General features: G+C 41.2%; 1 protein-coding gene across 2 annotated transcripts; it reads left to right on the top strand.

Moving 5' to 3' along the window:
- Positions 1–15,359: 15,359 nt before the first annotated feature.
- On the top strand, positions 15,360–27,006 carry LOC110731848 (transcriptional corepressor LEUNIG_HOMOLOG-like). Of its 2 annotated transcripts, none has more exons than XM_021911745.1 (19): positions 15,360–15,649; positions 15,953–16,010; positions 17,239–17,336; positions 17,442–17,551; positions 18,360–18,516; positions 18,645–18,696; positions 18,805–18,880; positions 18,996–19,107; positions 21,388–21,437; positions 21,549–21,761; positions 22,439–22,510; positions 22,715–22,936; positions 23,692–23,833; positions 23,922–24,028; positions 24,464–24,613; positions 24,692–24,847; positions 25,167–25,283; positions 25,391–25,588; positions 26,273–27,006. In XM_021911745.1, the coding sequence occupies exons 2-19, from the start codon at positions 15,979–15,981 to the stop codon at positions 26,411–26,413; spliced, it is 2,205 nt and encodes a 734-aa protein (XP_021767437.1). In that variant the 5' UTR covers positions 15,360–15,649; positions 15,953–15,978; the 3' UTR covers positions 26,414–27,006. The 2 variants fall into 2 exon arrangements, with proteins under 2 accessions (XP_021767437.1, XP_021767436.1); XM_021911744.1 differs by having other exon boundaries at positions 15,363–15,649; positions 21,522–21,761.
- The last annotated feature ends 342 nt before the right edge of the window (positions 27,007–27,348 follow it).

The following is a 27,348-nucleotide window of genomic DNA, read 5'->3' as shown; positions in this document are numbered from 1 at the left end:
CATATAAGTTTTACACATGATACCCGGCCTTTTGGAATTTAGATACTCGTATTTAACAGGGGTTTTTACTTTTTATCAAACTAGTAAAAAGTAAAAATCCGCCTTAATTTTTCCAGTTCAATTGATAAATACATAGTAAGATCTTAAAATAATTATGAGGGAATCAAACCAAATTATAGCAAATAATGTACTCGTATTTGTTCCATACAAGCTAAGAGATCTCGTATTCGTAGTGAAAATAGGGTACTACACTACTACTCTATTTATATTTGCCTTTTATATCATTTTTGATACTACCTGTTTAGGGTAAAAATACCCCTAAGACACGTGGCCCTATAAAGGCTTGTCACGTGTCAAGCTTGCAATGATCAGCAAAGGCTCAATCCCTTTACGACACATGTCATTGTACCCTAATTGAGGTACAGCTCTCCCCTACTATAAATAGTAAGGGCAGACCTCATTTATGGGGATCGAATCATTTTCCACCAACCAACCAAACACAAATCCCCTTGCAAACGCTCTCAAATCGAGAAGCATTTATTGTCTTATTTCCTCATTAAGAAAGGGACTAACTTAATCTTCGGAGGCGGAACACCCCAGCCCCAGCCGGAGTATTCCGTTATTTGTGCAGGTACAGGCAAAGGAAGGAGCATACTAGGAAATTGTAACTCTCCCGTAGGACACATAAAAAACCCCCAAACATCTGGCGCCGTCTGTGGGGAGAGTACTTTCTAGATGACTTCAGAACCGGTACTGCCGGGTAAAGGTGGTCAACCTGCTGGTGAGGCTGAGGTCCACTCGGACCAAGATACAGCCGACAACCATGAGATTGAGACTTACACAGCTGCCGATGGTTCTTTCAGAACCAAGCATACTTGTTCCGAAGACAAAAGAGAACGGGCAGAGCAGCAGGCAGGCCCAAACCATCCCATTAGGGGAGCGCTTGGGTTAACTCCTGCTTCAGAAGGGGCCACCCCAGTCTCCAGGGATGAACTCATGAATATGATGATGAGTTTCAAAGGGGAGATCAAAGACCTTCTGGATAACACAGCCGGCCCCGTAAGGGTCAGGCGGAAGAAAGGCGTCTTGGAAAAAAGACGGCCAGAACAGTAAAGGGTAGAGCATCTACCCCGCATCCGAAGTCAAATGTGCCGGCTAGGCCCATTGATTTCTCGAAGATACACACTCCCATGGATGGAGCCAGAAAACCCGTCCGGCACATACAGCCGGATGGAACAAAGAAAGTCTAATCTGATGCTCGGACGCTCATTCAGGATAAAAAGACTCAGCAGCGCTCCGAGTCGGCATCAACATCAACCTTTCGAGGCAGCTTCAATGTCACTTCAGGGAGGCACTCGAGAACAAACAATGGCAGCCGGACGAGCAAGGTTTCCGCTCGATCCGACCCTCATATCATCCAACCGGCATTGCATGGGACACCATACACGCCTTTTGGATCTCCGTATGCACAGCCGGGTCTTTTCGGGGGGCAGCAGCAGCCGCCTGTCCAGCCTATGGACTGGCAGCTCCGGCTGCTCAACCTTGGGGAACAGCCAACGGCGTTTTCCAGGGAAATCACCGAGATGACCCAGCCGGCAAAAATTAAAAACGTGTTGGTAGGTGCCTATGACGGTACCACCAACCCGGAAGATCACCTCATGGCATACACCAACCTGATGTATTTGCAGGGTTTGGATGATGCCTCATGGTGTAGGTGCTTCCCGGCAACGTTGAAAGGGATTGTTCAATGTTGGTTTGGCAACCTCCCAGCCGGATGCATCAACAATTTCAGGACGTTGGCCTACTGGTTTACGTCCAACTTTTCTATGAATATCCATGCCAAGAAAACAAGCCTTGATCTAGGGGCAATTCAGCAGGGAGATAAGGAAGGGCTCCGGTCATATGTCAGGCGGTTTAACCTGATGAGGATCCAAATCCATGGATTGTCTGATGATGTTGCCTACACCGATTTCTTTAAAGGCTTAAAAGACGGGTCAACTTTTAAGTTTGACTTGGTTAGGAAGAGGATCTCTTCTCTTCACGAGGCGCTTATGAAGGCGGAGGCTTACATTCAGGCAATGGAATTATGTGCTGTGAAACTTCCAACGGATTACAAAAGATCCGACAAAAAAGAGAATCGGCCTACCCAGCCGGCCAAAAAGGAAGAAAATAAGATAAAGGGGGTATGGGCGGCAGACGCATCCGAACAACCTTTCCAGAAAAGAAAGAGGTCGGATCCGTATGTGCCAAAGTACGAATTCAACAAGGATTGTGCCTCCATTCTCAAAGAAGTAAAGGACCAGTTGAATCTTGAAAAACCGGCTCCCATGAAGAGTCCTGTAAGTTCCCGGGATAAGAGCAAATATTACCTTTTCCATGAAGAAATTGGCCATGACACTGAGGGTTGCTTTAGCCTCAGGCGGCTCTTTGACCGGCTTGCTGACGAGGAGGCTCTCAAGTCCTATCTATCCAAGTCAAAGGGTGCTCCCAAACAAGTAAAAGGACCACCCCCAAAGACGCCGGCTACTCAATCGGATACGGATGAGGATACCATCCTGACCATAGCCGGTGGATTTGCGGGAGGTGGGCCTACCATCCGGGGCACAAAGGATAACATTCGGAAACTGGTCAATTCAGTGGATGAGGGCCAGTCATCTTAATATTCATTTCCGAAAGTTAACATCTTCGAGAAAGATAGAGGAAAGGTCAGGCGGCCTCATGATGACCCCATAGTCATCGAGTGCAAAATCGCCAATCAAAGAGTTGGCCGGATCTTGATCGATATCGGGAGCTCATCTGACCTCATAAGCTACCGGTGCTTGGAAAAACTCAAGTACAAGCCCAGTAGCATGCATCCGGCCTCATACCCTCTTGCTGGTTTTGGGGGAGGAGTAGTACATCCGGTGGGCATGATTGATCTACCCATCCGGTTCGGAGAAAAGGGAAAGGGCCGGCACCTGGTTGTCAAGTTTCTTGTTGTAGGAGAGCTGACTGCCTACAACTTGATTATTGGCCGCCCACCCTTAACATCTCAAAAGCAGTCATCATCCCATCTCTAATGTTGATTAAGTTTGAAAGGGATGATGGCACAGTCGGTTCCTTGAGTGGGGACCAAAAGATGGCGAGAGAGTGTTACCTCCCGGACATCAAACCAACGCTTGACACAAACGGTCAAGAGAAAGAAATAGTTGAACTTGACGACTGTGATCAAAGCTCACCGGCTACTAAACCGGCCGGTAAAAAGAGGAAGGCGGGCCAACTGGCGCCTGTAAAGGAGAAACAATAGCAATCACTGTCAGGGTAGAGGCCAGACGGCCTTCGCCCCCAGCCGGCTGGAGAAATAATTGACATTGTCCTTGAAGACAGCCGGCCAGACAGAACTGTCAAGATTGGAACGACTGCTTTTGAAAGCTTGGGACCTGACTTGCTCCTTTTGCTGAAGGAGTTCAAAGATGTGTTTGCCTTTGAAGTAGAAGAGATGCCGGGTGTAAGCCCGGATCTCGCTGTTCATAAACTCGCTGTGGATCCTAAGAAGAAGCCGGTCAGGCAAAAGAAAAGGAACCATGGCGAGGAAAGGTCCCAGGCGGCAGCAACCGAGGTCAAGAAGCTCTTAGATGCTGGGTTCATCCGGCAATGCTACTACCCGGATTGGGTAGCCAATGTTGTCCTCGTGAAAAAACCGAATGGAACCTGGCGAATGTATGTAGATTACACGGACTTAAACAGAGTTTGTCCAAAAGATAGCTACCCGCTTCCAAAGATAGATCATTTAGTAGATTCAACAGCCGACCATGCCCTGATGAGTTTTATGGATGCCTACTCCGGCTTCCATCAGATACCTTTGTGGAAGAAAGACCAAGAAAAGACGGCTTTCGTCACAGATCAAGGGCTATACTGCTACACGGTGATGCCGTTTGGGTCGAAGAATGCGCCCGCCACTTTCCAACGAATGATGAACTCGGTCTTTTATGATCAGATTGGAAGGAATGTGGAGGTGTACATCGATGACATGATAGTCAATTCAAAACTACAGACGGATCATCTAGCCGACCTCCGAGAAACCTTCACCACCCTCAGGCGACATAAAGTCATGTTAAACCCGAAAAAATGCGTCTTTGGAGTTGAGTCTGGGAAGTTTCTCGGATTTTTGATTGATCAGAGAGGCATAGAGGCCAATCCGGACAAAGTATAGGCGGTGATTGACATGCAGTCGCCTCGTACCGTCAGGGAGGCTCAAAAGCTTACCGGTTGCCTGGCGGCATTGGGGAGATTCCTCAGCCGGTCAGGTGACAAGTGCCTGTATTTATTTCAAGCAATAAAAAAGAGGTCAAGGTTTGAATGGGGTGAAGAGGCTGAGGCGGCATTTCAAAGGTTGAAGCAACACTTGCATTCTTTGCCAAGATTAGTGAGTCCCCTACCCCAGGAGGCTCTCTACATGTACTTGGCCGTCTTAGATCATTCCTTAAGTGCCGTTCTCCTTGCTGAGAGAGGCGGCAACCAGCTCCCGGTCTACTTTATAAGCCACGTCCTCCGGAATGCGGAACTTCGCTATCCCATGATCGAAAAATTCGGTCTGGCTTTGTTCAAAGCAGTCAAGCGGTTGAAACCTTATTTCCTGGCTCATCCGGTTACCGTCTACACTGACCAACCGCTTAAAAGGCCTATGACCACTTTAGAGTCATCCGGAAGAATGATTAAATGGGCTGTGAAAATTCAAAGTCTAGAAATCACTTTCGAACCTAGGCGGGCAGTGAAGGGTCAGGCGTTTTCCGACTTCATTGTTGAAATGACAAGGCCGATACAGCCGGATAAAACTGATCAAGTGTGGAAAGTATATGTAGACGAGAGCTCTACTGTGAATGGTTGTGGGGCAGGCGTAATTTGTCATTCTCCAGAGGGGACAAATACGAATATGCTCTACGATTCAAATTTCAAGCTTCAAATAATGAAGCTGAATACGAGGCCCTGCTAGCCGGTATCCGCATGTGTAAGGCAGCCAGGGCAAGGAAAGTTGACGCCTGTTCCTATTCACAACTCATCGTTAGCCAGTACAACGGTGACTATGAGGCTACCCATCCGGTGATGATAAAGTATAATCTGGCGGTCAAAGAGGAGGCTGGGGCATTTGATGAATTCAATCTAATTCAAGTACCCAGGCCCGAGAATAATCAGGCGGATGCACTATCAAAATTGGCATCATCCGCCACATGTGATACGCCTAGGTCAGTCTTCTGGGAAGTCATGGAAAAGAAAAGCATTGAACATGATCCCATTGGAGTTCTAGATCGAAGCTCCACTTGGATGGACCCATCCGGGATTACTTGGTAGACGGCACTCTACCGGGTGTCTCATCAGAGGCGCCTGCTCTTAAAAGACGAGCATTAAGCTTCGTAATGCTCAAAGATGAACTCTTCCGGAAGGGTTACCTGCAGCCGCTATTCAAATGTGTTACCCCCGAAAGGGGAATGGAAATACTGGAAGATCTACATGCCGGCTTCTGTGGATCGCACAGTGGCGGGAAGACCCTTCCCAAAAGAGCCAGGCGACAGGGATACTTTTGGCCCACTCTCGAGGCAGACGCATTAGATCTGGTAAAAAGATGTGACAAGTGCCAGAAGTTTGGTCGGCTGATCCGACAGCCGGCCACTGATTTAACGGCTATTCACAACCCTATTCCTTTTGCCAAATGGGGCATGGACATTTTGGGGCCATACACACCTGCCCCAGGCGGCAAAAGATACATTTTAGTGGCTGTTGATTACTTCACAAAGTGGGTTGAGGCCGAGGCGGTAAAGGGCATCAAAACTAAGGATGTCATCTCCTTCATCTGGAGAAATGTCATCACCCGGTTCGGTGTACCTATGTCAATGGTCTTTGACAATGGTACCTAGTTCGATACTCCTGTCCTAAAGACTTGGTTGCAAGATCAAGGGATTTCCCATTACTTTGCATCCGTTGACCGCCCTCAAGCAAACGGTCAAGTTGAAGCTTTTAACAAGCTCATCTCAGGCGGCATAAAGAAAAAGATTGAAAAGGCAGGCGGTCTTTGGGCAGAGGAATTGACTCATGTTCTTTGGTCTATCGGAACTACTGAGAAGGGGTCAACCGGTGAAACTCCATTTCTCATGGCATATGGCATAGAGGCGGTGCTTCCCATTGAATTATATGAGCCAACACTTCGAATCATGTTATATAATGAAGAGGCAAATTGGGAAGCCATGCGCCTGACTTTGGATACTCTTCCTGAAAGAAGGGGCAACGCCGCCTTGCGTCATGAAATCTACCGTCTGCGAATGACGAGGGCCTACAACAAAAGGGTGCGCAAACGCCCCCTCAAAGTTGGAGATTTTGTTTTACGAAAGCTTGAGGCAACCGGTAGGGCGAATGAACAAGGGAAATTAACCCCAAACTGGGAAGGACCCTACCGGATTTTTGAATAAGTTAGAAATGGCACATACTGCCTGGAAACCCCAGACAGAATGCGGCTGCCTCGTACCTGGAATGTAGATAACTTGAAAAAGTACTACTTCTAAGGAATTTGTAATTTATTGTAATTAGTATTGAAATGTGAAAGCATATAATTTCCATTCATACAACTGTATTAGCACCTGTCTAGTGCAAAATCACAGACGGAAGAACACTTGTTAAAAACCACTGTTCCAAAAAGAGCAGTAATCCGGCGACACCCATCCGGGTGAAATCGTTGAAGAGAACAGCTCCCTTCCAAGTGGTACATTGTTCTAGCGATCAAATAACAAACGGCATTTTCTTAAAAGAAACTTGCAGCCGTTAGAAGTGATCCTTCGCATCTAGGATTCATCCGACGAGGACCCAAAAGTGGTCCATCCGGCAAAATGAAAATCCTAGTGGGTTAATACAACCGGGTATTATCTAAAATCCACCCAAACGGTTTTACAACCCTTCCGGCTGCCAATGAAACGGCTGCCTGTTTACCGTCAGAGTAAACAGTTGGCCATTTCAGGGGCATTTTATTGTACCAGCCGGGGCAGGAGTAGATTAGCCATTGATCACCCGTCCGGCTGCCAATGAAACGGCTACCTCTTTACCATCGGAGTAAACAGTTGGCCATTTCAGGGGCATTTTATTGTACCAGCCGGGGCAGGAGTAGATCAGCCATTGATCACCCGTCCGGCTGCCAATGAAACGGCTGCCTGTTTACCGTCGGAGTAAACAACTGGCCATTTCAGGGGCATTTTATTGTACCAGCCGGGGCAGGAGTAGATCAACCATTGATCACCCATTCGGCTGCCAATGAAACGGCTGCCTGTTTACTATTGGAGTAAACAGTTGGCCATTTCAGGGGCATTTTATTGTACCAGCCGGGGCAGGAGTAGATCAACCATTGATCACCCATCCGGCTGCCAATGAAACGGCTGCCTGTTTACCGTTGGGGTAAACAGTTAGCCATTTCAGGGGCATATCATGGTACCACCGCCTCATCCGGCGAAAAATAGAACGGCTGATCATGTTAACCGGATGAGTAGTAGAAACTTGTTAAAATGCATAAATAAAAAAAATGCAAATAGTAGAATAGCAAAACCGACTGCGTCGGTTAGTAGATTAAAAATTTATATATAGAAATGTTAACCGGACCCCCGTCCGGGAAAGTTACACTAAAAGATACTCGGCTCGCAGGCCGGAAAAGAAGATAGAAAATGTTTATGGTTGTTGCTGTTGAGGTTGTTGTTGTTGTTGAGCTTGCTGCTGCTGATGCTCCGGCTGTTGAGTTGGATCGACTAGAACTTCGGCTGACTGCTCCACCACTTGCTGATCCTCTACTTGCGCTTCTTGATTAGCCCCATCCGGCTGAATCCCATTGTTGCACTCAACCCACTCGTCAAAAGCGGGAGGAGGGTCAGTCCCGAGTACCTTTGCCTCATAAACCTCAGAGGCATACTGGTATCGAAGATTCCAGTATTCGTACTCGAAATCCGGATGGATCAGGTTCCAAGCGAGCTTCATACGCTCTTCGCAGTCGGCCTCATTTTCTGCAATCAAGCGGAGTTGTTCCTCTTCCAGCTCTTTCTTATGAGCCGCCTGATTGTTTGCAAGTTCAGTTACTAGCCGGTTGTTGTCCTTCCGGAGATTGACATTTTCCTTGTCAGCATTCTCCAGGGCTTTAAGGTCAGTTTGAAGATTTTTGACTTGGAGCTCAAGCTCATCAACTCTCTTTAAGGCCGCCTCCCCAGCTTCAGCCGCCTTCTTCAACAGTTCCTCCTGTTGCAACTTCCTTTGTTCAGTTTCCAAGTCATATGAAATGGCATTGAATTGGCAAACGTCAATAAGCTCAGATGCGCGCTTCTGAGCGTCTCTTACCTCCTCCTGCTTCTTGCGGAGAGGGACGCTAAGCCCATCAACTCTCAGCAGCGTCTGCGATATCAGCCGGGAAAAGTGTTAGGAAAGATAAAAAATAAAGTACTTGCATCCGGTAAAAAAGATTATTGCTTAAACATAGGCCATCCGGTTTACGTACCTCAGCAAGAAGAGAAGTGATCCGGTCAAGATTGACCGTGTGCACAGCCGGCACAGCTTCTCTCTCAGACCGAGTGATGGTCTTGACCATCCTCTTAGCATATTGCTGGTAGTTTGGACGGCTGGAGGTTGTATCTGCAAGCATAGAATCATCTGTAAGGTATTGGGCATATGCCTCGCCAATATCCAGGCGATGTCCAGAAGAATCCCCGGATTGGCTTGCTTGGATTTTTACTCTCATATGCCCAAGCGGCCAGGGGGGGATCAAAGGCAGAAGTTTTACCTTTCTCGGACTGTGGGGTCAAAGCCCCCCCAGCCGCTAAAGAACCGGAGCCCGTTTGAGTACGAGCATCCGGTCTTGCTGACTCCACCACCATTTCAAAGTGGGGAGTGAATTGTAGGCTCTTCCCTGCTGTTGTTGGCCTGTCCTTATCAGGCGTTTTCTATTTCTGACCAGCAGCCGGGGTAGGAGCCGCCAACCTAGGCACTTTGGCGGCTGGCTTGGGAATATTCCCAGCCGGTCGTTTTTGCATACTCGCTACAGAGCGAGGTATGACTTGGCTCCCGGCCTGAAAACAGTCAAAATAGGATGCATCCGGTAAAAACCTTGTAACAAGGTAAAGGGTACATCCGGCAAAAGAAGAATAAATTGTAAACAGAAAGATGGTTAAGGAAAGACTACCCCGGCATTTTTGGCGGCCATCGCCGCCTTCTTCTCTTCCAGCTGCTTCTTCCTCAAGAAAATGGCAGAAATAGCCGGTGTCTTCTGTGGTGGCACCATTCTTTTTGCTTCTTCTACAAAAAGAAAAGAAAAACATGGTTAGAGATCATACAAAGCATACCCATCTGGGAAAAACTTGATCAATCAGTGAACCTACCCTTGTTAAACATAGTGCTTAAGTTACAAAGGGACAAAAAAGCCTCATCCTTAAACCAATCCGGATGGGGCACCCAAAATTGGGGAACTATGATCTCACCCCCGTCATCTAGTGGGGCGGTTGTCTTCAGAAAGAGACCCTTCTGCATTATTTGGTCTCATGCCTCTCCCGGTACTCTAGGGAGAGCGCATTTTCTTCCCAGCAATGACGGGTGCTTATTGTATCTACGCAGCCGGCGGTTAAGTTGGGGGGATGGGGAAGAGACGACATAAAATTTACTCTTCCAATTACTCCATTTAGACGGCTTGTCCAAAGTCATCATGTACTCCGGAAGCGTGGTGAGAGTGTACCACGCATTCCACCCACCCGGCGCTCTGCTTAAATAATGCATATGCGCAAATGCTTGCGAGCTTGGCTTGACACCCTGCAGCTCGCAGGCGGCGATATATCCAAGAATGTTGACCCATGAATTAGGGGTCAACTGCCATACACCTAAGTCATACCCCTTTAGTATGGCTTTTATGCAGTGATGGAGGGGGAACCGGAGGCCGGCTGTAAATGTCGCCTCGTAGCAGCCGAAGTAGTTGTCGGCATTGTCCACATCGTCGGTCTAAACGACGCTTGCCTCTACAGGCGGGACAACCACTTCCCATTCCTCCCCAACCGGCTTCTTCTTTAGAAAAGCAGGGAGTGTGGCGTTTAAAGTGACCACATCCCTGGCGGACATGGTCATATCAGTTGGGTCGCCCTTAGCTGGCCATTTGTAGGCCTCTTCATCAATGGGAGCCGCCTCTTCAGAAGACTCTTCATCAGGGCCAGGGCCGGACTCCTCATTATCAGCTGACCCCTCTCCGGATTTTTCACCGGATCCCTCTCCGGATTCCTCAGCGTTAGAACCAGAGCTATCCAAGATACTGTCACCCGGTGTGCTAGGTGTATTCGGGGAATTTTGCAGAACCTCTTCATTAGGACCCATCTCAGCCGGTTCCTCGGCTTGTTCTTGATTTATAGGGTCAGCCGGGTCAACGGCTGCATCGTCGGACTGGTAGTCAGGGTCGATTGTCGTCACTCTGATCCGAGCCATTCTGTCCTGCACATGAACAAAGACGATCGGATTCGATGTAGGTGAAGGTTGTTCCAAGCACCCCCAAACGGCAATCCCAGTCCTAGACTCAGCCGTTCCTGGTGATCGGCTGACCACAGTTATAGGATGTGCCGTGTGTGCATTGGTGGAGTCCATATCCTAATACTATGCAACCGGAAATAAAAGAAAGTGACAAGTATGGGATGCAGGCGGTACCTTTGAAATGAGAAAGATGAGAGTTGGCTTGAAGTCCCCTCAGGCGGGGAACTCCGCAAAAGTGTTTTAAGCTGAAAAAGACAAAGTAAATACTTAGCCGGTTATTCATTAACTCGCCCAAAAGCACCCCAGACGGTGTTCAATGAGGTAGGTCAGATTTACCCCAGACGGTAAAAAGACCGGATGGGGGGTTATGACTTGCATTTTTGAAAAGGCTAGCTAGATTATTGTAAAGCTCTCTATGATACCCCAGACGGTATTCAGCGAGCTAGGTCAAAAGTACCCCAGACGGTTTAAGACCGGATGGGGGGTTATAACTTGTATTATTGTAAAGCTTAGCTAGATTAATTGTACAGTTCACTGAATAATACCCCAGACGGTATTCAGTGAGCTAGGTTAGAAGTACCCCCAAACGGTATAAAACCGGATGGGGTGGGTTGTGATAGGAATTGGCAAAAGTAGTAAAAAGAATTGTAAGGCTCACTCCATGATACCCCAGACGGTATCAGGGAAGTTGGGTCAGAGATACCCCATCCGGTAAAGATGTCGGATGTAGGTGCTGCAAGCAGCATTTAGGGTCAACCATACCTCAAATGGTAAAATACCGGATGAGGATATAGTAAGACCTGCTTCAAAAGGCATGTTCAAACAATACCCAGACGGTGAGTCACCGGATGGGGGTACATTCAACGCATCTTTAAATTTGAAGAGGTCGCGAAAAGTCAAGAATGATGACCCAACCGGCTTTAAAACCGGTTGGGGTTTTTGAATTCATTTCTTGACAAAACAAATACCCAGGCGGTGTAATACCGGATGGGGATACTTTAAAAACCTTGTTACCCTTTTTTTTTTAAAAAAAAAAAGCCTGCTCAAACAATACCCAGACGGTGAGTCACCGGATGGGGGTGCATTGAGCGCATCTTAAAATTTGAAAGGTCATGAAAAAGACAAGGATGATGACCCAATCGGCTTTAAAACCGGTTGGGGTTTTTGAAATCATTTCTTGGTAAAGGCTCAAAAGTACCCCAGCCGGAGTTTCACCGGATGGGTACTTTGAATGCCTGGTTTTATAAAGGACAAGTCTATTTGGGAATGGACCAGAGATCCCCCAGACGGTGTTAAATCGGATGGGGGTGTTTAGAATGCATAATTCTTAAAGGTTGAAGACCCCTCAGACGGAGCTATGCCGGTTGAGGGAGAGAATCCAGCACTGGGATATGGGCTAAAGGCCCCCCAGACGACATGCAACCCGGATGGGGTAAAACGTTCAAAGTCCTCAAAAACGGAAGTTAAAAGCAGAAAGGAAAGAACAGCCGGTACCTTAGAGATTGGAGAAAGAATACTCAACCGGTCGCCGGATGTGCTTGATTCGAAAATGCCGGATGCAAGGAAACTTAGGAAATTATGCAGTCGGTATCAGAGCTCTCTCAGAAAATTTTTGAAAAATTATGCAAAGTGTGGAGGAGAGAGAGAGTGTCTCTCATTTATAGAGAAGGAGCAGAAGGCGAAACGCCTTCTGCCCTAAAAACTTGAAATTTGAAAAAAGGAGGGAAGAAGACGAACCGTCCCCTCCCATGCGTCTGACACTTGTCACAGGTGACACGTGTACATGCCACGTCACACCTGTGAGGGGCAGATGTTTAGGGTAAAAATACCCCTAAGACACGTGGCCCTATAAAGGCTTGCCACGTGTCAAGCTTGCAACGGTCAGCAAAGGCCCAATCCCTTTGCGACACGTGTCATTGTACCCTAATTGAGGTACAGCTCTCCCCTACTATAAATAGTAAGGGCAGACCTCATTTATGGGGATCGAATCATTTTCCACCAACCAACCAAACACAAATCCCCTTGCAAACGCTCTCAAATCGAGAAGCATTTATTGTCTTATTTCCTCATTAAGAAAGGGACTAACTTAATCTTCGGAGGCGGAACACCCCAGCCCCAGCCGGAGTATTCCGTTATTTGTGCAGGTACAGGCAAAGGAAGGAGCATACTAGGAAATTGTAACTCTCCCGTAGGACACATTAAAAACCCCCAAACACTACCTCCATTACATATTCTTTGCAACTTTTGTATTTTTTTTATATCACACAAATAATACCCAAAAGCTACAAATAATATTGTAAACATTAATTTTAATTTGTAAATAATAAATGAAACAAAATGTTAACTTTATTAATTTAAAAATTTCTGGGTACAATCTCTAATTGGTCCCCTAATTTGATCTCCACTTTGACTTTGATTTGAATCACGCGCGGACTGACTTGAATTGTTGATTGAAGGTCGTCAAGGCTTGATCTCAATCAAAGATAGTTGATGTAGGTTTTAGACTTGCATCATGAATTGACTTGATTTCTTGATTAAGGGTCATCAAGGCTTAATCTCGATTGAAGATATTTGACGGACGAACTCATGATGTGCTTGATGTTTTGAACCTCTTCTTTTCTCCTTTGTTGAAGGCCGCTGAGGCTAGATCTCCCATAAGGATTGTTCTTCTTTTTTCATGTTAAAGGTCGTCGAGGCTTGCCTCGTCTATGGATGATCATCTAGAGTAGAAAGACACATCGAATGCTTGTTATTCTTCTTCTAAGTTTTGAGAGGTTTTCTTTGGGGAGGTGTAGGGTTTTGAGAAACTTTCTTTGTTTTATGAAGTAGCCTCCTTGTTTCCTTCTCCCTCTCCAATGAAGAAGCTCTATTTATAGAGTAAGTGACTCTTAGGATTAAGTTTTAATGTGTACAGGGGTCTTGACTTGGTAATCATGATCCATTTATTATAGTTTAACCCATTATTTTATAGGTTTTAACCATTAAAGTAAATGGACTCAATTAAAATGGGATAATTTAATATATTTTACCCAAAGTCAAATAACGTCGAGTCAATAATTTGACTTTTGATGACCAACATCACATCTAACGTGGCACATGTACAAATTTTGTGCGCCTGACCAAATCTCAACCCTCACATTTTTTTAAGTCCAATATTTGAAGGCTAGAAACTTGGACTTTGGGGGTGAGGGGAAAGGATAAAGGGATTCTCACCCCCAAGTATCACAACCGAGAGAACTCAACCTTGTAAACTTGTAAATTCATCACCAAAACTTAAATGAAAAAATTACAAAATAAAGGATGAAATCATTCATGAAAAGACCACGCGATCCTTGTTTTAAAAAGTTACCTAAAGCTGAAGAAATATTGTATAAAACGTGAGGGTTGCTTTCTTGAGTCTCACACCTATAAATTTGCGTGCGGATAATCCACCACTAGATTGTCTTCTTAATAAACATAGATAATCTTCACCAAGAAACAAATTCCCACTATCTTACTTCGTATTTTTTTAATTCACTTTTCAAAAATTGTTAATAAATCCCAAATGAAGACGTTTAATTGTTATTATTATTATTATTTATTTTTGTACGGTAGGGAGATAAGGATCCTAACCAGACTTCAACCCTTACGATATTTTTTTTTTGTCCAATATCTGCTACTTAGACTCTTGGGAAGTTGGGAGTGAGGGGGAAGGATAAGAGATCCTCACCCCGGCCTCAAGTATTGCAACTGAGAGAATTTAACCTTGTAAACTTGTGAATGTCTCAATAGCAGCTAAAACTAAAATTAAAACTAAAAGAAAACCGAATAAAGGATGAAATTAGGAATGATAAGGCCATGCACCGAGATTCCTACACCCACAATATTCTCATTTCAAAAACTGCCTAAAGCTGAAGGAATATCGTATATAACGTGAGAGTTACTCTCATAAGTACGTCACATCGATTTGCAAAGCTAATACACTGTTAGATTGTCTTTTCCATAAACGTGGATAATCTTCATAAATCAACAAATCTTCACATATCTTTACTCTGTAATTTTAATTCACCTTTTTCTAAAATTGTGTACAAAAGGCAAATTAAGACTTTTATTTATTTATTTATTCTTATGGTAAGGAGAGAAAAACCATGGTCAAACCTCAACCTTCAATGTTTATTGGTCCAATATTTGTGGACTAGATACTTAGGAGTGAGGGGGGAGGATATAGGGATTCTCACCCCAAGTACTGTGTTTGAGAGAATTTGAGCTAGTAAACTTGTGAATTGCTCACCAATAACAAAAACTAAAACGAAAAGAAAACAAAATAAAGGGTGAAAGCCGGCATGAAAAAGGCCATGCGCACACTCATAATATCCTTGTCTAAAAAACTACCTAAAACTGAAAGATTATCGTAGAAAATGTGAGCATTGCTCTCTTTAATCACACCTAGATTTAAGAATCAATCCACCATTAAATTGTCTTCTCGATAAACATGAATAATCTTGATCACCAACTAACAAATTCAAAACCGTGTACTAAACACACATTAAAACTATTTTTCTTAATAATTTTTGTAAGAGAGAAAAATCCTAACCAGATCTTAACCCTCAGAATTTTTTTTTATTATTTTTTTAATAGACATTTAGAAATGAGAGAGAAAAGGTAAGAGACTATCACCCCCTCCCAAATACCACAGTCCGTAGCCGAAAGAATCCGACCTTATAAACTCGTGAGTTCCTAACCAGCTACGCCAATCCTATTTTTATTTGTCCTCTTGTATTTATACATGTATCGTCACACAGAAATCATCAAGCTTTAATACCGGTATTATAATTACGCACTAAAAAAGAGGTAAACGCATAGCCGCAACATATTCCAAGCCTAGATCAAACACTCCACCCGAACCCAACCTCTTCACACTCATACTCAAAACTCAAACTCAAACTCAAACGTCACAACTCTACTCAAACAGCGGTGTGCTGTATCCACCTCTCTTCATATCTTCCCTTATATTTTTCCACTTTTTAACTCCACCTTTTTTTCTTTCTTTTTTTTCATTTTCTTCAACTCTCTCAGCCCAATTTCTTCTCCACTCGAGAGCCTAATTTCACTCCTCCAGAAATTTTCTCTCTCCCTTGATCATATTCTTCTATTCTAATTTTATTAATTTCAGGTTAGAGATCTCCTTTCTTCTTCTGTGTTTAATTTCTGTTTGTTAATTTTAATTTGTTGTGATTTTTTTGTTATTTTTTAACAAATAAGTTGTGTTTTTAGCATGAATTTCGTTAATTTGTGTGTAGATCTTGTAATTAATGGTGTTTAATTGAAAATGCAGTGATTGATTTCTGCTTGAGTTGAAATTTTGTATTAATTTTGCTTTTTTTTGTTGTAATTTTTTGAGTAATTTTTGTGTAAATGAAATTGTAAGTGGATTATAAAAGGTAATTCTGATTATCGGAATTGTTGTTTTCTTCAGACGAGAGAGAGATCGAGCGAGTAATAATGGCGCAGAGTAATTGGGAAGCTGATAAGATGTAAGTATTGAGATTTATTGCTTTATTTCTTTTATGTTGACTGAAAATAAAGGCTGTAGTAGTATATTGTGTTTTTTTTTTTTTTTTTTTTTTTTTTTTTTTTTTTTTTTTTTGGAATAGTATAACATTGTTAGCTTTGACCTCAATCGTTGTTAAATTTAGTCATAGATTGATGTTTCCGTCCTATATACTCGTAAACCACGTAAAAAAATATGTTAAGTTTGAATTTTGGGTGAATTTTGAGGACTTGTAAGATTTTTTTTTGGTAATAATTATTGGTTGCAATTTAGATACTTGTATTTAATTAGTGGAAAAATTATGTATTTAGATTACTTAGAATCTAATTGACATTAGTGTGAGAAAATCCCGAGTTTACTACCTCGGTTTCAAAATCATAGGGGATATTTGATTTTAATGGGACAAAGCTCGTTAATCGCTCGATTTATTGAAGCTAAGATATGTATCGAGTCATGTTGGATATTGATCATTTACATGATACAATTATACAAGAGTTGACCCTAAAAGTTAATTAAGTTTTGTTAATGTAAGAAGTATTAAACAGAGGAACTACTATGTAAGGAAAGTGGATTGGCAAAAAGACCTGAAATGGCTATAGTTACATTGATTCTAGGATGGAGAGTGTTTCGTATCTGAAAGTAAATGTGCAATCTCCTACTCTCCCTCGTATTATTATTTTGATTCATTGGTCTAATTTGCATGGATGGACTGTTAATATATTGTTGTCCTGCAGTCATGACAAAGGTCATGCTCGGCCTTAACTTTTCAACTAGCTTTTAGAGTTGGGACTTGCTTAAAAAATCAACAAAAAGAAAAAGGTGTTCGATGAAGTAGTTTTGTAGGGTAGCTGGTAGAGGTGAGTAAGTGTTCTGGAATAGGCAAATAGCGTAAATTTATTATTTTTACGGGTAGTTATCTTTTAGAGAAAAGCACCGTCTTTTGGTTGACAAAGAGTGAACTATATTAGGCTAATTACCTGGAAAAGTTAAAAAATTATGGGAGTTAACTTGATGAGAAGTTCACATTTATTTTTAGCTGGAGGGACTGTTAGATATTTGGATTCTGGCTCCATTCACTATTTTCGTATACAGATTTATGGTATGAATGTTTGACTACCAGAGCAAACAAGCTTTGGATGAAAAATAGTATGCTTGCGAGTAACAGGCTGCAGTGTGTGAGTCTCTAAAATGGATAATTTTTTTTTTTGTAGGCTGGATGTTTATATCCATGATTATTTGTTGAAAAGAAAATTGCATAATTCTGCCAAAGCATTTATGGCGGAAGGGAAGGTGGCTACTGACCCAGTTGGTAATTTTTATATCCTTACACCAGCTTTGTCGATTAGATCATCAGCCAGTGATCAAAAGGGCATCACCATCACAATCATATTTAATTTTCATTGTCTCATTGCAGCTATTGATGCTCCTGGTGGGTTTCTTTTTGAATGGTGGTCCGTCTTCTGGGACATCTTTATTGCTAGAACGAATGAAAAGCATTCTGAAGCTGCTGCAGCTTATATTGAGGTAACTTCTACCTTTAACCTGGCTTGTATCATTTGTGTTCTTGCTTCTGCCTGCCTCCTTAATTCCTTTGCGAGTTGTTCTTTTCTTTGAAATAAAAGTCATGTAAACAACTGTTATTTTTAAAAAAAAAATTGTTTGAAGTAAATTTATTTGAAAAGAATTGGATTGTGCTTTATATTTGAATATGTACGTCATCTCCTTTATGTTTGTCAGAATTATTGTATGTTGCATGGCCAAGGTGGATATGAGAGAGTGTTGCATGTGAAGTTTGTGTAAGAAAAAGTAGGAAATAGAGTCTTACATGAGGGTTTTGTGTAAGAAGTACGAGAGGGTGTGTTGCATGTGGAATTTGTGTATGATAGAGTTTGAGAGAAAGTGTTGCATGAGGGATTGTGCGGGGTAGGAAGAGTTCAGGTGCATGTGAGGTTTAAGTATGAAAAAGTAGGAGAGAGAGTAGCATGTGAGATTTGTATGTGGCAGGAAAGGTTAAGGTGGGATTAAAAGTTTGCCAAAATAGGACTAAAGCATGGAGTTAAAGAGTAACTAAAATTAACGATTATGATTACAAGGGAATTAAGGCAGTGCATGGCTCATTTAGCAAAATCATGATATATTCTTCATAATGGGACAATGTGACTGATGATTTCAAACTTAGGAGCTTAGATATTGCATTAAAATTTCCAAATGACAGATAGTGGTGCAATATTATTTTAAGTGAGACAAATTGATTTCTGGTATGTCAAGTAAGCAAATAATGACTAAAAAATAAGGGCTCATTTGAGAGTTTGCACTTCTTATTGGAAATCAGACACAACAAATGAAGACTAGAGAGCAACAGCAGCAGCAGCAGCAACAACAGCAGCAGCAGCAGCTGCAAATGCACCAGATGCAACTCATGCAGCAGCGGAATGCTCAGATGCAGAGAGGCGGTCCTAACCATCCTCCCCTTGGTGGTCCTGTAAACGGTGTGTAGATCTATTGTATAGTTGGTGAAAATAATTTATTGACCAGTAGATGAAAAATGTTGTGTAAAAAAAAAAGGATAAATGTTGTGTGATAAATCTCTTTTTAATCTAGTTAGATGCGTATCCAGGTATCATGGATAACAGGATGGCGCTCCTAAAATCAGCAAACAATCAGCAAGGGTAATTTTTTTTTGGCTAAATTATTAAGGATTTAGCTTAAGTTGTTATTCTCCTACTTTTTCCTAGTCTTGAAACACTATCATTATTTTGTCAATTTTGTTGATTCAGCCAGTTGATCCAAGGTAATTCAGGGGGCATGTCTGCAGCCTTGCAGCAGATCCAGGCACGGCCTCATATGACATCTGTGAGTAGTTCTAGATAGCTGTATGATAAATTTTCCTTTCCTTTTATTTCTGCTGTCAGGGAGTTTGCCTTTGCCTTACAACCAACTGTTTATGTGTAACATGTGGATGGTACAGGATATCAAGAGTGAGGTGAGCATAGGTGGAGCACAGAAATCATTACCCATGGATCCTTGCTCCATTTATGGTCAGGCAATTTTGCAATCGAAATCTGGACTTGGGGGTGCAGGTCAGATTTAACATGATGTTTTCCAATATTTTCCTATCTTTTCTCTGCATTAAGTGTGATAATTGATAGAGATGAATGATCCATAAGTGAAAAGATATATTACTATACTAGAGAGTATGAATATACTAGATCAGCTGGAGCTATGCAGCGCGAGTAAAGTACTTGAGACAGCTGATAGTTTTTGCATGTGATGCTTTCATCTTATTCTAGGAAGCCATGGAGGATGAAGATGTCTTCAAAATAACTTCTTAGCAGCCATTTGGTACCAAGGCAATGAATTGATGAGAATGGTCATACTCTCCCTTTCTCATTATGACAATTAACATTCACACTAAATTTTTGGATTGCTTAAGTGAAGTCATATCAATTTCTGAGACAAGTCTTTCCAAAAACACATTTCTTTAATTTAAGGAATACATTTGCAGGATGTAGCGCAAGATTTTAAAGTTTATTAGAATTTTGAAGAGTAATATTGATGTATGTAACATCTTAGATGTTTTTCTTACAAACTTTAGGATAAGCTGGGACTCCAAAATTTAAATATTAGAAAGTCATTCCAAACATCTAAAGCTAACTAGCTGTCACTGTTGAAGGTAGTTTACCAGTGCTGAGGCCTTTTTTTTTTTTACTGTAAAAGCGTCTTTTTGGCTACATGATTCCTCTTCACTCTATCATGTTGATAGCAGTGATTTTGCGAGCTGGGTAGCTATCTATGTGCTAGTCATACTCATATTGGAGCCATGCCTTCCCGTAGCTACCCTTTCTCTTTCTGATGATTTCTGCTTCTCTTAAGTACATTTTCTTGTGTTTTGTTTTGTCAGTACAACCAGTGCCTATTAACCCTTAATATATTGTTGAAGGCATTGATTCTGTAATGGATGTTTTCAATAGTTTATGCTGTCACATGCTGCTACTGAGATACTTAAGATCCTCTCGTCATCTAGCTAACTGTCAAGTAAGCTTGACAGTAACTATGATTTCTGACCGGTGTATCCTAGCTACGTCTACCTCTATTCTTATTAGTCCCGGATATCAGAGTTACAATATTTGAATCCATCCATTGGTTCCTGATGTTTATATCGTTGATACCTTTTTTTATCTTCATTTGCCTCGCATGAAGACCTATGTCGCTGGTCGAGGTACTGATGATTTAGTGGCAAACACTGATCGTTCATTATAAGTGGTGATTTCCACCCTCATTTACCTATATCTGGATGGTGGCAGGACTACAATCGTAGAAAATAAATCTTCTTTTATATATAAGGTTATTGGAGTTTAATAGAGGGCATTATTTGATTTCTCAGATATCTTAGAAATACAATTTCATAGGAATACTCCTTCCGTCCCAAAAGTATCTTAGAAATCCTACATCTTCTTGGAGTTGCTGAGGTTATCTTGCCTTATTATGGAATGATGTCTTATGACAAGAAGGAGAATGGTAGGCTGTTCTCTTGTACTGGAAAGCAGTGCCTACAAATAGAAGGGTTGTATGGTGCAGCTTGGTTCCTAAATGCATACTATACTTTTCTGCCAGTTCTTCTTCTGGTTCTAATGATTTCAATATCAACTGCCCCCCCTCTTGCATCTGCCCGGTCTATTCTTCATTTTCTCAGCACATTATGTCAAAGGTTATACATGTTGCCGAGGAAGGTGAAATAATGGAGTAAGGTATTTCGAGGGCTTAAAATAATATTCAGGCTGTATTTGGCACTTCTTCCTTTCATTGATCTTGACAAGAGAGATCTACTATAAGAGGTCAAACAATCAAAGCACTATTTTGCCCCTTTCACTCTTCAAGGCATGTCAAACTGTTAATGAGGCCCTGGTGAAAGCGTTAATGCCCTTAGTAGATCTTTTCTACTCTAAGCATAACTTAACTTAATATACTTTGTTAGAACATGTACACATTTCCTTTTTGGCAGTCTGTCTTGACTTGTGGTCTTGTGAGTCATACTCATATGACCAAACTTGCACACAGGTTCTTGGCACGGTCAAGACTCAAGACTGCTTTTTCTTATGTCCTTTTTACTGTTTCAGATTGACTTGGTGATGGCCTAACTTTTTCTTAATAGTCATTCTTATCAGAATTTCACAAAGCATTTTAATTCATTGGTTTTCTATTTAGTGGGTGACACTGATAATTAATATAATATGGCCTGTTTGTTAGGTTCTTTGCTTATAAGCCCTCTGAATTTGAATTTCCTACATAATTTTTTGTACTTTCAATGTTACAAAGAATTGGCTTCACAGTTCATACTATTAATGAAGTTCTGTGTTCAGGTTTGAATCCCGGCATCAACAGTCTTCCTTTGAAGGGTTGGCCCTTAACTGTAAGTCCCCTCGTAAGGTCCATAGATGTGTACTATCATTTGTTTCAAACCTTCTTAGTATAGATTTCTTGAGTTTCTTAACAGGGAATTGACACCTTGAGGATGCCACAGAAGCCTCTAATTCAAAATCAAATTCTTTTGGCGGCTCAGCAGCAACAAGTCCTGTCACAGGCTCAGGCACAAAACAGTCTTGGAAGTTCACCAAGCTATGGAGATAATGATCCTCGAAGATTTAATGGTTTACCGAAGGGTAGCATGAATACAAAAGAAGCTCAATCTGCTAGAAATGATGTCTGCTCTCCAATGCAATCGAGTTCACCACAGGTTTTTATTTTTTACCTCCTTTCAGTTGCTTGAGCTGCAGCATTAAGGCTGACATTTATGATCATTTTAGTTTTATAACATATACTATTATACTTCAACACCTAGAGGCTTTAGAAGCCCAATAATCATATGACTCTGGCTTACCGCTTACAAACAATATTCATTTATGCTGAATTTGATTGCCCGTAGCAAGAAATCCATGCAAAAGCTTGAGTTTAGGTGGTTTGGATGCAGAGATCAATACAAAATCTATTGTTTGGGTATTTGCTACTTTGTACGACATTGATAATTCAATATAACTTACCCCCCAAGCAGGAGCTGGGGCTATTCATTCTGTCATTATGTTTGTCTCCGCTTATCAAATGAACTCAATTTTTTTAAAAAAAAAATTTCTCTCCAAGTCTTCCTATAAGCTCCTCTCTTTGCATGGATTAATATTGTAGGTTTCTTTCGAAAGAGAATTAATGAAAGTAAAATATTAGCTAGAATGGATGTATGTTTCAGCAGAATTGTAGTACAATTAATAATTTTATTGTTAGGTTTATCTGCAATCTTGTTCCCGGTAAAATATTAGCTAGAATGGATGTATGTTTCAGCAGAATTTTGGTTGTTTTTATGTGCTTATGATTTTAGAGACTTGATTGATTGATTTATTCTTCATGCATGTGTATTCATAGATGAAGATGGGTCAGATGCAACAATCTTCCTCTCAGCAGCAAGATCAATTACAGCAGCAGCAAATACAACAGGTTGTCCATTAGAGAGAATTACAAAACCTTTACACCCTTCATGACCCCCATCATCCTCATTGTTCACTGTAAAGCACTTGATCCCCCCCCCCCCCCCTACATGGCGCGTATTGAGACTATGGCATGTCATTCTTTTCAACTTATACAGATTTATCTAACCAGTCTGTAAGATTTTAATTCTGAATTGTTTTCTGTATCCAACAGAATAATAGAAAAAGAAAACAGCATTCTTCTTCTGGACCAGCGAACAGTACAGGAACTGGCAACACTGTAGGCCCCTCACCTAACTCCCCTCCATCAACTCATACACCTGGTGATGGGATTGGACCAGCAAACAGTCTGCAGCAGGTTAACAGCATGCCTAAAAGCTTATTGATGTATGGTGCTGAAGGAACTGGAGCACTGGCTTCATCTTCAAATCAGCTGGTATGACATTTTGTTTCTTCTGATATTTAGAATTTGCGTTGATGGCTCTATTGATCCTAAATGGCATGTGTGCATCTTTTTTTGAAGAATTAATGTATCTATTACTTGAAAGAGTCTACCTATGCTTGAATCCTCAATCTCTTGGATGTAATAGTTAACCTTTGACTATCAGTCAACCCTAATAGCTGTGATTTAGAAAGAAAATACTTATGGTGACTTGCAGATTATAAGGGTCATATAAGATGGCAAAAAAAGTGAACATAACTAACACCTATCCTTTGCCCACTTACGTTACTTAGTCTTCCTCATCACCACTTGCCATGATATTGTTAATTATCCATGCCAACGCAAACAAAACCACATGATATACCATGATACACACCGGCCCATCATCAAAAACTTATTCTATACGTACAGAAGGTTAATGAAAAAATTGCAGGTATGGTTGTGCATTCCAGAAGCGCACTTTATTGTGATGTTTCATAAAGGTCATAATTCATGATTAATATAGTTTTAATTTTACATCAATTCATCTATTGTATCAACCTATATAGGCTTTTGTTGTCCTTGTGTTAGCTCTTTATTAGTAAGATGAACTGATAGCTACCCATCCTCATTCCTCAATGAGTTGGAAAATATCATTGATCACCAATTTGAAATACCAATTTGTGTTAGCTAATACGTCACCATATGATCACCACAAAAATGCTATTTGTCAATTAGATAATTTGATCAAGATGCCATTTCTTTTGCAGGATGACATAGAGCAGTTTGGAGATGTTGGCTCTTTAGATGATAACGTGGAGTCGTTCTTGTCACATGACGGAGGAGATGGAAAGGATCTCTATGGATCCATTAAACAAAGTCCAGCTGAACCAAAACCAGAGCCCTCCAAGGGTAGATGTCTTTTGTTACTGTATTGTGCATGCTTCTGGTAATTTTTTTTATTTCCTTCTAATTCTCATAGAAGCTGCTGCTTTTTCAGGATTTTCATTTTCTGAAATGGGTTGTATACGTACTAGAAATAAGGTCACAAGCTGTCATTTCTCTTCAGATGGGAAGTATTTGGCCAGTGCTGGGCATGACAAAAAGGTATGTATTATGTGTTTTATTCATCACCTGCCATTAAGTAATCAGTATCTCTGCTTAAGTATGTTCTACTTTTTCTTTCTTTGGCTGAACATATTATACAGAATCACTAACCCTAAGACTTTCATTTCTCTATTACCTTGTCTAAACGGTGCTGACATCCTCCTGGATTAGTATTTGCAGTAGTCTAAGTTAATTTAATCATGTCAAAATTTTATGATTTTCCCAAATTTCTTCTTAACCTAGTGATGTGCATACAATTGAGAAGGAATATTGGTTAACTGTAAAATCCTAGCAATAAGATAAGATAACTAGATAAGTTGCTGTATGGATTGGATGGGTTACCTGGCTTGATTTTCATTGTTGCACAATTTGGTTATTGCCCTTTGTAAGATTGCAAATGGCTGAATATCTAATGTGATTTCCCCCTGTAATTAGGCTGTTCTCTGGAACATGGATACTCTGCAAACAGAGAGTACTCCTGAGGATCATACACTTGTAATAACGGATGTTCGTTTCAGGCCAAATTCAACCCATCTAGCAACGGCTTCATTTGATGGATCTGTGCGATTATGGGATGCATCCAATGTCAGTTTGCAATTTACATCAAATACTTATTGTTTGCTCTTTGATATCTGACTAATCATTTCAATTCTATCCTTGCAGCCCAGCCATTGTATGAATGTCTATCCTGGACGAGGCAACCATGTTATGTCTCTTGATTTCCACCCTAAAAAGAATGATCTTTTTTGTTTTTGCGACAGTAACAGTGATATTCACTACTGGAGCATGAGTCCATTTTCCTGTATCCGCATGTCAAAGGTTAGTTGACTATCCCTACATTGCTTTTCTGTATTACTGAGCCCATGTTCTCTACTTCTCTTCACCTTAGAAAGTACTTATGTTTTAAATCTGTAAAAACAAATTTAATGCTATTACCAGTAAAATTCGATTCTAATTAATAAAGATAACTACTACAGTTATAATCAGTTTAACCAGAAAAAATAATTTCAGTTCCGGATAAAAAAAAAAAGTGAAGAGAACTAAGCCTTGAAACAATGTTAAAAACACATCTAATAAGCTTTTCCACACATAATGATTTTTAGTTGGCATCAATGACACTATTCTTTTGGAATAATAGGGCGGTACTGCACAAGTGAGATTTCAGCCAAGAGTAGGGCAGCTTCTCGCAGCTGCATCAGATAAAGTTGTTTCTATATTTGATGTTGAGTCAGACAGGCCAACACACTCTTTCCAGGTTAGTTTGAAGAGCTAGCATTGGATAGTGTTACCAGTGAAGCATATGCCTTATAATATGTGCACAAAATTTTGCAGTTAACATGCTGCATGTTTTAATGTGAGTAGGCACACTCTGATGTTGTAAACTACATATGCTGGGATGCAAGTGGAGAACTTCTGGCATCTGTCAGTCAAGATAGTGTTAAAGTGTGGTCATTGACCTCAGGAGACTGCATTCATGAGCTGTGCTCGAATGGAAATCAGTTCCATTCATGTGTTTTTCATCCCAGTTTCCCAACGCTCTTGGTGGTTGGAGGCACACGGGTAACTCCTATCCTTGAATGAAAGATTTAAGTTGCTTTTTCTGATGTGCCATTGTTTGGGGTGAGGGGAATCTTATATCTAACGAGCTGAAAGGAACTTCCCCCAAGCCAGTAGGTTATTAGGTTTATGAAAAACTAATCCCATAGAAAATCCCAGCCCAAAGGCTAGAAATTTCAAGGCCTAGAGAGAACATTACAAACCATCATATACCATCCCCACTCTAAAAGAAATAGATGCCTACCCAAGTCTGAATGGTTTGGTGTTGGGCGCTTTATCAGTGAGTTCACACTTGATTAGTTTTTATTGTCACTATCCAAGCAGGCAAGCACCATGATTTAAATGCTAGTATGACAGCATATATTGTCTCCAGTATTGTTTTGGTGAATCTAACCTCGACAGGCATTTTCTGCTCAGTTTATGTGATTTAATTGCCTTACTTAGGCATTTCTTATCAGTTTTACCAATATTTGACTACTGATACTGATCCGCTCCATCCAAAAGGACTTTAAGAGCTGATCTACGGAGATTTTCATGCTTGCTGCTGTTTTCCTGGGACTATTCTCATTTATGTGAAGAAATCATAACAATATGTAGCTCAAGTTTGATGATAACTGTCTTGCTAAAAATAAAGTCCTCAGAATTGCATACAATAACTTATTAACTAGAGTTTTTCAATTTTGTCAGTCCTTGGAGTTGTGGAACATGGCTGACAATAGGAGCATGACGGTACCAGCACATGATAATATTGTATCAGCTTTAACAGCATCTGTCACCGGAATGGTTGCTTCGTCAGGGCATGACTGTGCTGTTAAGATATGGAAATAAAGGGTGATTGTGGTTAACTTCAATACCCTTCAATCCTAACTAGTATTGTTCCAAAAGTTCATCGAAGTCTCAGAAATAAATGCTTGAGCTTCAGGATGAGAAATGTTACCCGTGCTAAATGCACTATACATAAGAGATCAGCACCCCACATCTCAGAGTATTTAAACAGTTTGTTCAAGTAGGAGCCTGACAATGGAGGTATAGAAGCACAGCAAAGACAAGTGTTTCATGAAAATTTTACTAGTATCGCCATTGATGTTTGTGTTGTAGTTTATGGTGCATTGGTCCCTTGAGCTTGAATTTTCATGTATTTTATTTTCTTCCTTTCTTATTTTAGTTCGTCTGACCTAGATTTCCTTGTCAATAGAATGTTGTTTTTACAACCCCGGCTTTAAAGTTGTAGAGCCCCTGGGTCATCTAGCGTATTCTATAGGTGTATTAATTTAATTGCAGCACATGCTTTAAGATCTGTAGTCATGTCAAAAGGATGTATTTGCTCATGTGACTGAAAACCAGGTTAAACTGTTTCTGTGCTTGTCATATTGACATATTGTTCGATCCAAGTATATAGAATAATGTTCTAATCTTTGATATCAGTTTCTTAGTGTAGAGTATTTCTGTGTGGGGCGAAACACCTTTGTAGTAAACCCAATCTATGAAGCAAAGTTGGAATAGTTTGTAACTAAAGGTTTGACACATCAAACAACCGATTAGACACCATTTTAGAGGTTAAACACTTGACCGACCAATCGAATATGACTAGGGGAGGTTCTTTTTATCTGACAAAGGCTTTGCTATCTTCTGCTTATTTTCGCTGTTTGCCGTTTGCTGGTTGATGCATTTTGCTCAACTAAACTCATTTTTTTGTTGATCCCTACTAATTTGTCATAAATTATAACTCTACTTATTTTTACTACTCCGTATAAGTTATTACA

Source organism: Chenopodium quinoa, unplaced genomic scaffold (assembly GCF_001683475.1).
Source record: "Chenopodium quinoa cultivar QQ74 unplaced genomic scaffold, ASM168347v1, whole genome shotgun sequence".
Taxonomy (NCBI): domain Eukaryota; kingdom Viridiplantae; phylum Streptophyta; class Magnoliopsida; order Caryophyllales; family Amaranthaceae; genus Chenopodium; species Chenopodium quinoa.
This window is presented reverse-complemented; position numbering and strand designations above follow the sequence as displayed.